Here is a 12881-nt window from a genome sequence, read left to right as displayed (position 1 = left end):
CTAGCTCCGGCCTGCTCTTGTGGCCGCGGGCATGCTGGATTGCGAGGGGATGGGGCGCAGTCGCTAGTCCTTGAGTCTCGCAGGACGGGGCACTGGCAGCCACAAGCGGAGGTGGGCTGGGGGGGAGGTGCTGTCCTCAGCACCCGCCGGCCCTTGCCCCATCCCTCGGGGTTCACGGGGGACAGATGTGCCCTCAGCCCCAAGGTCGGTGTGTGTTTGGGACGGAACGGGGTCATTGGGGTTGGGCTGCGGCCGCAGGCCCCTCACACATTGGTGGCCTCCAGGGGGCCGTGGCTGTCCAGGCGGCTCTGCTCCCGCCCGCTCTGGAGCTCATCCTCCCCACAGTCTTCGTTCTGAAGCGAGCCATAGTCGTCATGGAAATCGGGGTCTTTGAACCCCCTTCCTATCTTCCCCAGGGGCAGCTGAGAAGACAGGAGTGAGGTCAAGGGTCAGGAGGGAGTGGATCAGGAAATGAGCGCCTGAGACCCGGGAAAGGGGGCCTCGTCCATCCAATTGCTGTGTGACCTTTGAGGACTTAACCTCTCTGTGCTCCTCCCATTAGGAACCCAGCACTTCACTCATTCCTCCAGAAGACAGAAGGGATTTTTGTGAATTAGCCTGAGGAGAGAGGTTTGTGCTCCCAACAGGAAGGATTCAGGGGGCAGCTGAGGGTGACAACCAATGTTGGCCATGCTGGTCCCTCACATCTCTTCCCTCCCTCCCTCCCTCCCCCCTCCTTGGTGGGAGGATAGTGGAGAACAAGCAGGTGCTCAGGAAATCGCTGTGAGCCTAGGAGTGAGGTCTGCCTGTGATCCCAATCCCAAAGGAATATTCTAGCACTGTCTGGAAAAGAACAGAAGTTTGGGAGACTCACAGGCTGGGCTCTTCAGCTCTGCTGCTCTGAGCTGTGAGGCCTGGGGTAAGTCACCTCTCCCCTCTGTGCCAGGTACCAGTGGCTCACACCTGTCACCCTAGCTACTCAGGAGGCTGAGATCTGAGGATCATGGTTCAAAGCCAGCCTAGGCAGGAAAGCCTGTAAGACTCTTATCTCCAATGAACCACCAAAAAGCTGGAAGTGACGCTGTGGCTCACGTGGTGGAGCGCTATCTAGCCTTGAGCATAGAAGCTCCGGGAGGCGGCCCAGGCCCTGAGTTCAAGCCCCAGCACAAAGCAAAGAGGGGAGAGGGAAATAACAGCAATCTTGCTGGGTAGCTCATGCCAGCCTGTAAGCCCAGTTACCCAGGAGAAGTGAAGCCCCCATGGGGAGCAGGTCGGGTGGGAAGACGGAGTGACTGCTCAATCCCCGCCCTCTCCGTGCTGGAACCAATGGTGAGTCACCAGAGCCAGGCCCAATCTGTCATCTGCCTGAGCTGCTTCTCTCTCAGGGTCAGACAGGCCACGCCCGAGGCCACACCCCAGCCGGAAGGCTTCCTGAGGGTCACCAGGAGGGTGTGGCCTCATCTCAAAATCGGAGTCAGTGGCTTTCAGAGCTTGGGGTTCCTGGGATCCATCCAGGAATCAGGCTGTACACAAGTTCTCTCCACCCCAAGACCACTAGCTTTGGGAAGTGGGTGGGAACTCCCTTCCCCTGCTTGCACCCTGTACCCCAAGATTCCCATACAAATCTGCAGCTCCAAACCCTGCGCAGCCTTGGTCACTGAGCCTGACCTGGCCTGGGTCTCTCCAGCATGCACCGTGGGAGGACCAGCTTCTCCTCCCCAGGTGACAAAGGGATTGGGGGAGAGGCTGGGACAGGACACCTGGTCCCTGGGGGAGAAAGGTGTTTCCTAGGTCTGCTTACCCGGCCAGCCCTGTACTTGATGCCTCCGTTCTCTTCCTTCCCGGCCCGGGTGACACTGGAGGCCCGGCCAGGGGGGGTCCCAAACCGCTCAGCATCCCGGAGGCCTGTGGAGCTGGGACACAGCAGGGAGAGTCACCGACAGCTGCCCAGAGCTGCACCCACCAACACACCTACGGTGGAGACCGGCTGGGCTGCTCCGGCTCAGTGCTCTGCATGGCACGGGGCACGGCCAGCCCCGGTCCCAAGTGAAGGAGGCACAGAGGTGAAGCAATCAGTGTACCCCAGATCACCCTCGTGTTTGAGGTCTGCAAGTCTTGCTCATCACTCTTCTATGTGCTGTAAACCTTACAGGAAAGGGAAGGCAATAGAACCCCAACGTCTGGAGAAATCAGATGTGCTATGAGGAACAGCATTGGAGCTCCATGCCAACCCTCCCCCACCCCACGAGGAAGCTTTTGTTACAATACATTTAGCAGACTGAGTGAAGCCTGGGGCCCAGTACAGCTGATTTTCTGATTTTGTAAATAAAGTTTTATTGTTCCCAGGACTGTGCCCCTCTGGTGACATCCCCTGCTCTCTTGGTTGTTTCTTGGCTTTTTTTTTTTTTAACTCAAGGCTGGTAGTCTACCACTTGAGCCATAACCCCACTTCTGGCTTTTTACTTGCTAACTGGATATAAGAGTGTCATGGGCATTCTTTCCTGGGTTGGCTATGGACCATGGTCCTCAGGTCTCAGCTTCTTAGCTAGGATCTCAGGTGTGAGCCACTGGTACCCGGCACTGTCTATTCTGACAGAAGTTTGCCAGTCCTTGTGTCAGCACAGCCAGACTGGAGGTAAAGCAGCTCGGGCTCTCTGTGGATGACCGAGGCAGACCCTGGTCAGGACCCAAGTGCCCAGCGGTGGCCGTTTCTCCTACCCCCCCCCCCTAAACCCCACACCTTTTCTCTTCCTTTTTCTTCTTGATTTTAGGTCAACCATAAAATCCCACTGAACTCCAGTTGTCTTTCTCTGACTGCACTGCTGGTGGCCCAGAATCTTTTCTACCTCCATGGACCTGAGAGTATCCAACTTGTTTCCATCTGGAAGCCAGGCCACAGCAAAGCCCACGGTCTATGGTTCCCTGACTGTGACCTTGAGAAAGTCACTTCTCTCCTATAAAGCGTGTCTACCCATGCTGACAATGGGGATGAGAACAGAGCTACCTGTGAAGCAATGGAGTTCATCCAAAAGTGGACTAGGAGCCCACTTCCAGGGGCTTACGCCTGTAATCCCAGCCACTCAGGAGGCTACCTAGTGAGACCTTATCTCTAAAACCAAAACTCCAAAACCCAAGCCAAAAAAAAAAAATCACAAAAATGTACATTTTGATATCCTTTGTAAATATAAATGCATGTAAAAGTCCTCCACAGAAGGCTAGCAAACCAAGTTCAGCAAAAGGAAAATCCTTATTCACTGGTAGGACCCAGCGAGATTTTATACCAGAATGCAAGGTTGGTTTGGTTCGGCATATGGGAAAAAAAATCAGTCAGTGGAATTTGCCCTGTTAATGAAAGGCACACCTGGCTGCTTCCACTGGTGACCTGCAGTGTGGCCCCGGAGGAGAAATCTCTTCTCCTGGAAGGAGAGAAGAACTGCTGTCTCGGCTCCTCACCAGGGTAAAATGTGGCCCTGGCCAGATCACAGGCCACAAGCATCTCACCCCAGGTGTGTCAGGGTACTGATAGCTCCCTGGGTGTGTTCACAGCCCGTGCCTGATGTGCACTCACCTGACCGGGTGGAAGATGGTGCTCATCTCCTCTGCTAAGTGTCTCCGGAGGATGTGCTTCCCACTGGGGATGCCCAGGGCCGTGGCCATGGCCTCTGCATTGAATGTGGGCTCCAGCACCAGCACAGCACCATGGACGCCGCTGTTGGTCAGGTTGTCGGCGTACTCCTGAGGGCAGAGGCAGCAGGCTGGGTGGCCCCAGGGGCCGCCAGACCCAAGCAGGGACCTGTCCCCAACAGCAAGGATTGCCCTCCTGGGGACCAGCTGATGAAGAACAGAGGGGAACCCTCCCCAACTCTCAGAGCCTCGACAGCAGCGGCCTCAGGGCCCCTGTGTAGCTTGGAGCCTGGCAGGAAGCTATACGTATTTGGGAACAGCAGTGCACCTGGATCCTGACCCCATACCTGCTGCGAAGGGTGAGACTGGCTGTGTCCCCTAGTGACAAGGGTCAGGACAGGGCTCACCTGTGTGTGTGGAGGGGGAAATCCCTCCTTCAGGGACGAGAGGGTGTCCTGACAAGCCTGGGTTCCAGACACCAGTTTGTTCCAAAATGGACACTGATCTGCATGCAACCTTGCATGAGCTTTGCATGTGCATGAATGGCCCCTACATGCTGCCCCCCTACATTGTGTCCACTTATACCATGCCTCCTACACCCTGTCCCCTACACCCTGTCCCCCTGTACCATGTCCCCTACATTGTGTCCCCACACACTGTGCTTTCCTGCAATATGTCCTCTTCCAGGATGTACCCCGACATTGTGTCCCCCACACATGTCCCCTACTGTGAGTCCCCTCCCTCACCTTCAGGTCAATGTCTCGCACCCACTTTAGCACACGCTGATTGGTCCACACCACAGGGTCTGTGTTCTGTGTCTCACAGCGGGCCCGGCGCTCCTGGAGGGTCTGGAGGGAGACAAAGGGATGTTGGGGTTCAGAGGACATTGGGGTCACAGGTGGAGGGAGAGCCCACACCCTGGTGGGGTCTCTGTATGCTTGTATGAGCAGAGCCATCCACAGCTGCTCCAGCCTCTTGTTCTGGAGCTGGGGCTCCCTGCTGGGAAGTGGAGAGATGCCACTTTATGGGGTGTGGGGAGCCAGGAGTGGGGGTTGGAAGGACTCTAGCACGGCTTCTCCTTGCTGCCCTGTCCCAGATCATCTGGCCGGGAGGAAGTGCTCAGGGAATGTTTATGGAGACGCTTTCCATGGGGGTCGGCAGAGTCTCTGGTGGGGAAAGCGGTCGGGGTACCAAGCCCTGCCCTTCCACCCTCTGGACCCAGCCTCGGACTAGCCTGCTGCCCTCTCCCGGGGTCCCAACCTGCAGGCCCCGCCTCCATTTCCTGTGTAGCACTACCCTGGCTTTCCATGTCATAGCGGGCTCCAGGAGGCCAGGACCGGTGTCCTGTCCCCTCCCTGCGTCCACAGCTGTGTGGTGTGAGAGAATATGAATTGAAAGCCACTCTCTGTGGCTCTCTCCTGGACTGCTGTGTTCTGACATTAGTCCAGGAAAAGCCAGCAGTCTGGACGTGGCACCAGGGACCGGCCTCACCCTCACCTGGCGTCCCCCCACCTCCAGCTTGGCATAGGGCAGTCTAGGGACACTTAGCATCCAGACCCTCTCACTGCCAGGCCCCTGGTTACCACCGACCCCGTACCCAGCACCCACTCAGCCAGGACTTGTCTGTAGCACCTGTGGCCTGCGAGTGCTCTGTCAGCTCTGTCTCACTTCACCATCCATCTGGAAACTTCTCTCCCTCACAAAGCTACCTGCCTAAGACAGCCTCCCCAAGCATCGTGACCTCATGTGGCTCCTTCGTGGCCCGATGAGAGGTCCCCAAGTCTGAATCGAGCACAGGCTCTGCCCCAGCCAAATAAAGTTGTTTGAAGAAAGGATGGAGAAAGGGAGGGCTGGCTGGCTGGCTGGCTGATCAATGGATGGAGTAGTAGACGATTAGGGGATGGATAAATGGATGGATGAATGAGTAGGTATATAGCTGGCTAGATAGATGGATAGGTGTATGGATAGGTTGGTTGAGTGAAGGGCTCAATGGACCGATGGGGGAATCAAGTGGATGAATGGGAGGATGCGTGTATGGGTAGATAGATGGGTAAGGGAGAGATGCATGAGTAGATAGTTGAATGGATTTATCAACCCATGGATGGTAAGTGGACACGTGGGTAGATGATCCATGAATGGGTATATGGATGGGGGACTAATGGGTAGATGAGTGGATAGATAAATGGATGGGTATGTGGGAAAGGTAGATGGGAGGATGGATGGGGTGGATGGTTGGGTGAATTCATGGGTAGATGGATATGATGGATAGGTAAGTGGATGGATGGATAGATGGGTGGATGAGTGGATGAATGAGTGGATGGGCATATGGGTAGATGAATGGATGGGTGGATACATGGGTAAATATTTAGATGAGTGGATGGATGATAGATGGGTGGATGAGAACACGGATGAATGGATGAGTATATGTGCAGTTGGATGGATGAGTGAATGGACATATGGGAAGATGGATGGTGGGTGGACAGATGAGTGGGTGCATGGGTAAATGTGTAGATGAGTGGATGTATGTATGTATGTATGTATGTATGTACGTACGTAAGTATGTATGGGCAGTGGATGCCAGAGGAGAGAGGGGCCAGGGGGAGAGCCCTGCCCCGCCCCACCCAGGCCCAGACCCTCACCTCTCTGCTGAAGTTCACTTGGTAGAGCAGCTCGATCCCTAGCAGGATGCTGACCTGGTGGAACTTCTTTGACACGTTCAGGTGCTTCTCCAGATCCCGCTTCATCAGGGAGTTCAGCATCCGCCCGTCCACCAGGTGGTTCTGGAAAGCCTGTGAGTACTGTGACAGGCCGATGTCATTGAGCCAGGCCTTCGCCACCCAGTGATGGTCCAGGTCAGCAGCCTTGGACAGACTGGTGAGAGAGAGTCAGAGACAGGCATGGGTGAGGGAAGGCGGCAGGGCGCAGAGGACAGGCAGGAACGAGAAGAGGTGGCCAGAGCTGAGGAAAGGGGTAAAGAATGGGTGTGTGTGTGGGGGGGGTGAAAGCCAAGAAAGACACAGACAAGCAGGGACAGGGCTGGAGTGGAGACAGGAAGTTAGAAAGAGATGCGAGGATCAGCAATGGGGAAAGAGGAAGAAAGGCAGAAGGTAGAAGGGGAGGCCCACCATATTCAAGCACACTGACAGAGCAAGCAGAAGGCGCTCAGGCAGTAGGAAGCCACACCACTGGGTCCCCTCTCCTCAGCTCACCCCTGCTCTCCCAGGATTTCTGCAGAGCCCTCCCCCTACCCATCGGCATGCTTCTCCCTAGTCCAGCCCCCCTCCACTCCAGTGCCCTTTGGTCTCTTTTTTTCTATGTGGAGAACAAGGAGAGGCATCAGTGATGGCCTCCATGGAGCGTCCACTCCCGGGGCACTGGGCACATCCAGTCTTGGGGGATGCAGAAGGCCTGGCTTCCTGCACAGGTACAGTGCGTCAGGGCCACGATCTGAGTGGGGTCTGAACGAAAGCCCAGGCTTCACTTATTCCCAGTCCTCTTTCCTGCCACACCGCTACCTCCTCCCAGATGTCTCCATGCTCCACAGAAAGTGGTCCCCGGTGCCCTACGCATACTGAGTGTCCCCAAAAGGAGCTTTGGGAATTGGGGCCAAAGGCTGTGGCTCCTGGTGAGGGTGTCATTCCACAGCTCACCAGAGGGTGGCAGCATCACAGAAGGAATGAGGACCCCTGCATCCCACCGGGGCAGCCAGGTAAGTACAGAGCAGCAGGTCTAAGTGTGACTCAGGAAGGGTTGGAGGGAGTATTACGTGCAAGGGGCAGGTGGTGGGCTTGCAAGAGAGCAGTGGCTCCTCCTGGACATAGTGAATCTTGCCTGGTCCTGCTGATGGCCCCTAGATGGCTGCTCAAGTCCTTCCTTCACCCCTACCAACCCTATGCAAGCCTGGGGCTCCTGGGACTCATTACCCTTACTTTTCTCATGTATTTATTTTGGTGGTATCACTGGAGTTTGGGATTCAGGGCCTCACACTTGCTGGGCATGTGCTCCATTGCTGAACCACGCCTCCACTCCTTTTTCGCACTGGTTATTTTTGAAATAGGGATTTGTTGGTGTTGTTTGGCTGTTAAGTTGCTTTTTGTGCCAGTCCTAGGGCTTGGACACTATCCCTTAGCTTTTCTGCTTAAGACTGGCACTCTACCACTTGAACCACAGCTCCATTTGGAGCTCTTTGCTGGCTCATTGGAGATAAGAGCCTTGATCTTTTTTTTTTTTTTCTGCTTAGGCTGGTTTTGAACCACGATCCTCAGATCTCAGTCTCCTGAGTAGCATGAGCTGCTGCTGGTCAGCAAGAACCCTGATGGTGAATATAAACATCCCAAGGACATTTTCTGTTGTTCAGGGTGTAGTCAGAGGCCAATGTGGACCCGCCTCCCCCAAATTTCGAACCTCCTGGCCTGTGGTCATGTTTGGGGCCTGCTTAGAGTATCTGAGGCCAGGCAGTTAGCTGATCTCTCTTTCTCCTTCTCTCCCCGCATGTCCGCATCAGCTCTCTGCCATGGAAGGCACAGTGCCAAGGCAGCAGCCATCAGCAAGCCAGAAGAGGCCTGGTGGAGCTGGGTCAGGCCAGCACGCTGACCTCAGACTTACAGTCCAAGATGGCGTGGGCCCTGGAGACTCTGGGGTTGTGGAACTGGACCAGCTGGCTGGGGACCCTCAGAAGAAGCAGCCCAGCAGGGGTGCCTCCCCAGGGACCTCATCACTGTCCTTGCCTCAGCCCAGTCCTGCCCGGATGGCCGGCTTCTGGATCTTCTGTGGCTCCCAGTTGTGGCCCAAGTTCCTGTCCACAGCCTTTTCTTTGGCTCTGTGTGGCACCAGGAGCCCCTCTCCTGGACACACACCAGCTTGGTTTTCCTGCTTCTAAAGTGGCCCGATTCTCCACCCCCAGCCCTTTCTATTTTAATCCTGCAAATAACAGCACACACCACCAGGTTTGATTAATTAACACCGTGGGCGCGGTGGGAAGCCAGTGAAGGAGATAATTATGCAAAGCAGAAAGTGTCAGGTTTGCAGAGCTGGCTCCTCCCCTCCGCCGAGGCAGGAGGGGCTCCTCCTCTTTCCTGGAGGCTTGGGGAATGAGGATAACCTCCCACCCATAGTCCAGGAGAGGAAGGCTAGAGGCTGGGTGATGGGGCTCCATAGCAGTGGTGGCAGCGTGGCCTCGGGGGTACCCTGATGGGACGAGGCTCCTGTCATCCCCTGTGATCACACCCCCCCCCCAATCTGGCCTCTATGGGGCAGGGAGAGACTTTGATGACCCTTTCCTGCCCTTTTTCTCCTGTCTGTTTCCTCTCCCTCTGCCTCCCTGGCCTTGGCTTGCTTCATTCTAGAGTGATGAGCGCTTTTCTTCCAGGTGGAAGGAGGTAAGGCTGACACTGTTGTGGTCCTCTTCCTAGAAGGCTCCACTGGCAACAGGAGGAGAAGGATTTCTAGAGGCCCCAAGTCCCCCACGCCTTCCCTGGGATGGGGAGCACATCATGAGCCGTTTCTGGGCACGCATGTGTTTTCTTGGTGCCTTCCTCTCTCTCCAGAGACCGGGGTGTGCCTGGGCCAGCTTTCCCACAGCCGTGTCCTCTCCACCCCCAGCGTGCTGGGCCTTGCTGTCCCTGGACCAGGCAGGGGTCCCGGGGCAGGGCGTGGCTCACCTGCGGCCGGCTTCGGCATCCCGGTAGTCCTCGATGGCCAGGCGTAGCTTGCGCCGGTGCAGGGAGCTGCACACGCCCAGGCCCAGCTCCAGGTCCTCGTCACTCAGGCTCAGCAGCACCTGTGTCCAGGAGGGGGCGGTGGGAGAGGGGGGGCCTGTCCTGGGCACTGGAACCCCACCCCCCAGCCCTGCCATCTGCCGGCTGCTGTTCCCCTCCTGTCTCTGCCCGCCCCACCAGGGCAGCTCTGTCACGGGCATTGCCTTCTGTTGGGCGAGAGGAGGGGCTGCTGAGGTTCCAAAGGGCTCCAGAGGGCTCTAAAAGATGTACACGCCAGTGGCTCAGGCCTGTTATCCTAGCTACTTAGGAGGCTGAGATCTGAGGATCGAGGTTCAAAGCCAGCCCGGGCAGGGAAGTCCACCAGAAAACCAGAAGTGGTTCTGTGGCTCAAAGTGGTAGAGTGCTCGCCTTCAGTGAACAAGCCCAGGGAGAACATGAGGCCCTGAGTTCAAGCCCCAGTATGGGCGTGCATGTGTGTGTGCACACACACCCACTGCAAACACTCCCAATGGCTGCAGGGCCTCCCTGGGGACAGGGATTTCACAGGACCTTTGGCCCCAGCATGACAGGCTCCCAGCTCTGTCCCAAGGAGGAGCTAAGCCCACGGTGGAAAGAGGCAACTCAGGGCGGAAGCCTCCCTCTCCCGCCTCCCCAGCTCCAGGCCTACCTTCCCGCTCTTCACATTCTCGGCGCAGGCCTTGACATACATGGGCATGGCCATGACCACCTCTAGCCAGGCCTGCACGGCGCCGGCCTTCCAGTGCGACATGGGTGTGCTCCGGACCAGCTCCACGTGCTGCAGCCGATCCGCCTGCTCCTCGCCCTCCGACAGGCCCAGGCTGTGCCGCGTGGGGCTGCCCTGGCTGTCCGAGTCTGCAACACACAAGCGGGGGTGGGGTGGGGGCAGGCAGCAGAGTGGCCCCGTGAACCGTGCACAGCACCCTTCCCAACCCAGCTTTGCCTTCTTCCTCATCCCACCCCCACCCCCCGCCCCAAACACCATCTCTGCCCCTCTCCAAGGAAAAGACTAAGAAAAATGATGAACTGATTTCAGGAAGGAGAAGTAAAGCAGAAAAGGAAAACTTCCCCGCCCCAATGCCCCTGAACCCAGAGCTGTGAGGATTTAGTTCAATCTTCCTGGGGACACACAAATGCCCAAGTGTGCAGATCCACTCGAGACCCACAGCCTAGCACGACCCACGCCTTGTCACTGGAGGCCTTATTTATTTATTATTCTCCTCGGCCAGTCCTGGAGCTTTTACTCAGGGCCTGGGCGCTGTCCCTCGCTTTTTCACTTAATGCTTGGTGATCTACCACTTCTAATATTTTCTTTTTCTTTTTTTTTTTCTGGTTCGTTGGACATTAGAATCTCGTGGATTTTCCTGCCCAGTCTGGCTTTGAACCATGACCTTCAGATCTCAGCCTCCTTAGATAACTAGGATTATAGGCTTTAGTGCTGTCTTGCTAAGGGCGTCTTTCTATCTCAGTGGAGATCAGGGATGGGTCTGACAGGAGGCCCAGGACTCATAGAGCACATGCTCGTGATTTATTCCACCTGCCTCCCATTGGTGAGTACTGAGGCTGTTTCTAATTTTTCACCATTGCAAACAATTCTGCAGCCACCTCCCCTGGGCCCACGGGTTATTTTCTTTCTTGGGATAAATGGGCCCCAGCTCCATTCCCTTACCACACAGAAGCCTGTGTCTGAAGTGGCCAGAAAGCAAGAACGTTTCTCTAACATTTCCCAGTCCCTTTCTGCAATGTGTGGTCACATGGACACCTGGCAAAGGTGCCAGGTGTCACAGACCAGAGGGCGGGGTGGGGGAGGGGACAGCAGATATCCCTAAACCCAAACCAGACTCAGTATTGCAAGAAATGACAGGATGCCAGCGGATCATGCCTGAGATACTAGCTACTCAACAGGCTGAAGCTTGAGAATTTCAGACTGAAGCCAGACCAGACAGAGAAATCCCTGAGTCTTATCTCCAATTAACTACCAAAAAGCTGGAAGCAGCCGGGTGCCAGTATCTCACACCTGTAATCTTAGCTACTCAGCAGGCAGTGATCTGAGGATCACCATTCAAAGCTAGCCTGGGCAGAAAAGTCCCTGTGAGACTCTTATCTCAAATTAACCACTCAAAAACTGGAAATAGCACTGTGGCTCAAAGTGGTAGAGAGCTAGCCTTGAGTAAAAGAGCTCAGGGACAGTGCCCAGGTCCTGAGTTCAAGACCTGCAACTGACAAAAAGAAAAAGGCCATAAGTAGAGGTGTGGCTCAAGTGCTAGAACACTGGCCTTGAGAGGAAAAGCTAAGGGACAGTCCTAGACCCTGACTTCAAGCCCTGGAACAGACAGACAGACGGACAGACAGACAGACACACACACACATACAGAATGGACTAAAAAGTAAAACAAGGAGACAGGGAGGTCAGTGAGAGGCAATGACAGCTGGGTGTGTGTACCTATAGTCCTAGGCCTTGGCCTGAGACCTGGTTTCACAGGTCCTGGGACTCAGGGCATCCAGGAGCAGCAGAGGCTTTTCTGCCCTAGTGGCCCACACCAATCCTTGAGACCTATCTGGCTGGTGCACCAAGCCTGCACTGACACGGTCTGTGTGCAGAGGTGAAATGCTTTTGGGGAAAACCATGCTAGAGGCTCGAGGTCCACATGGGGCAAGGAGGGAGGGGTGGACACCTGGCAGGAATCCTGCCCTAGGCTTGGCAGCTGGGTGCAGTGGGAAACTTCTCAATGTTAGGGTTTCCGATCCCTCCTCTGTAAACGGGTTGATAATAAACCTGGCCCCACAGGACAGTGTCAGGACCAAAGGATTCTGTGTGGGTGAAGCAACAGATAAACCAAGCATTGGGCAGGTGCAGGCCAGCGTGGCTCCACCCCTGAGCCCAGCCTAAGTTCTGGGCTCCTCTTCTGCTCTTGTAAGGTGGCTGAGAATGTGTGTAAATATACGCTGGGCTCAAAGATGTGGTGTGTGTGTGTGTGTGTGTGTGTGTGTGCGCTTCAATTTAAACTTTGTGTGTGTGTGCTGACACTGGGGTTGAACTCAGGGCCTCACGTTCTTCCTTAGCTTTTTTTACTCAAGGCTAGTGCTCTACCACTGGAGCCATACCTCCAGTCTAGCTTTTTGCTGGTTAATTGGAGATAAGACTCTTGCAAGACTTTTCTGCTGGCGTTGGCTTTGAGTTGTGATCCTCTGGGTCTCAGCCTCCTGAGTTGCTAGGATCACAGGCGTGAGCTACTTTGCCCAACTCTGACAGTTATTCCCCCCGCTCCCAGCACTGGGAAGACATGGCTTCATTATCTCCATGTCAACTCCTGCCAACGCTTCCAATTATTCCCACACTCTTCAGTGTTCTGCAGATCATTTCTGTGAGGCTACATCACTTCTGAATCTCTGCACTCCAGAGTTCATTGCCGGAATATTTCCAATCAGCATCTCGTAAAAACATCACCTCTCCTCCATTCTCTCAGTTCTCCTTTTCTGGGATTCTAATGAGACATACGCTAGTTTTTTAAACTCCATCTT

General features: G+C 55.4%; 1 protein-coding gene across 1 annotated transcript in view; it reads right to left on the bottom strand.

Moving 5' to 3' along the window:
* Positions 1 to 248: 248 nt before the first annotated feature.
* Positions 249 to 12881, bottom strand: part of Kazn (kazrin, periplakin interacting protein) — an 85969-nt gene continuing 73336 nt past the window's right edge. Inside the window, exons 9-15 of the mRNA XM_042669726.1 lie at positions 10009 to 10214; positions 9285 to 9403; positions 6264 to 6495; positions 4371 to 4472; positions 3569 to 3735; positions 1802 to 1913; positions 249 to 422 (exon numbers count right to left, since the gene is read on the bottom strand). Of these exons, the coding sequence (XP_042525660.1) occupies positions 264 to 422; positions 1802 to 1913; positions 3569 to 3735; positions 4371 to 4472; positions 6264 to 6495; positions 9285 to 9403; positions 10009 to 10214 (1097 nt within the window). The 3' untranslated portion in view covers positions 249 to 263. The remainder of the gene's footprint in view (positions 423 to 1801; positions 1914 to 3568; positions 3736 to 4370; positions 4473 to 6263; positions 6496 to 9284; positions 9404 to 10008; positions 10215 to 12881) is intronic.

Source organism: Dipodomys spectabilis, unplaced genomic scaffold (assembly GCF_019054845.1).
Source record: "Dipodomys spectabilis isolate Male_0828 unplaced genomic scaffold, ASM1905484v1 ptg000504l, whole genome shotgun sequence".
NCBI classification, from domain to species: Eukaryota; Metazoa; Chordata; class Mammalia; order Rodentia; family Heteromyidae; genus Dipodomys; species Dipodomys spectabilis.
This window is presented reverse-complemented; position numbering and strand designations above follow the sequence as displayed.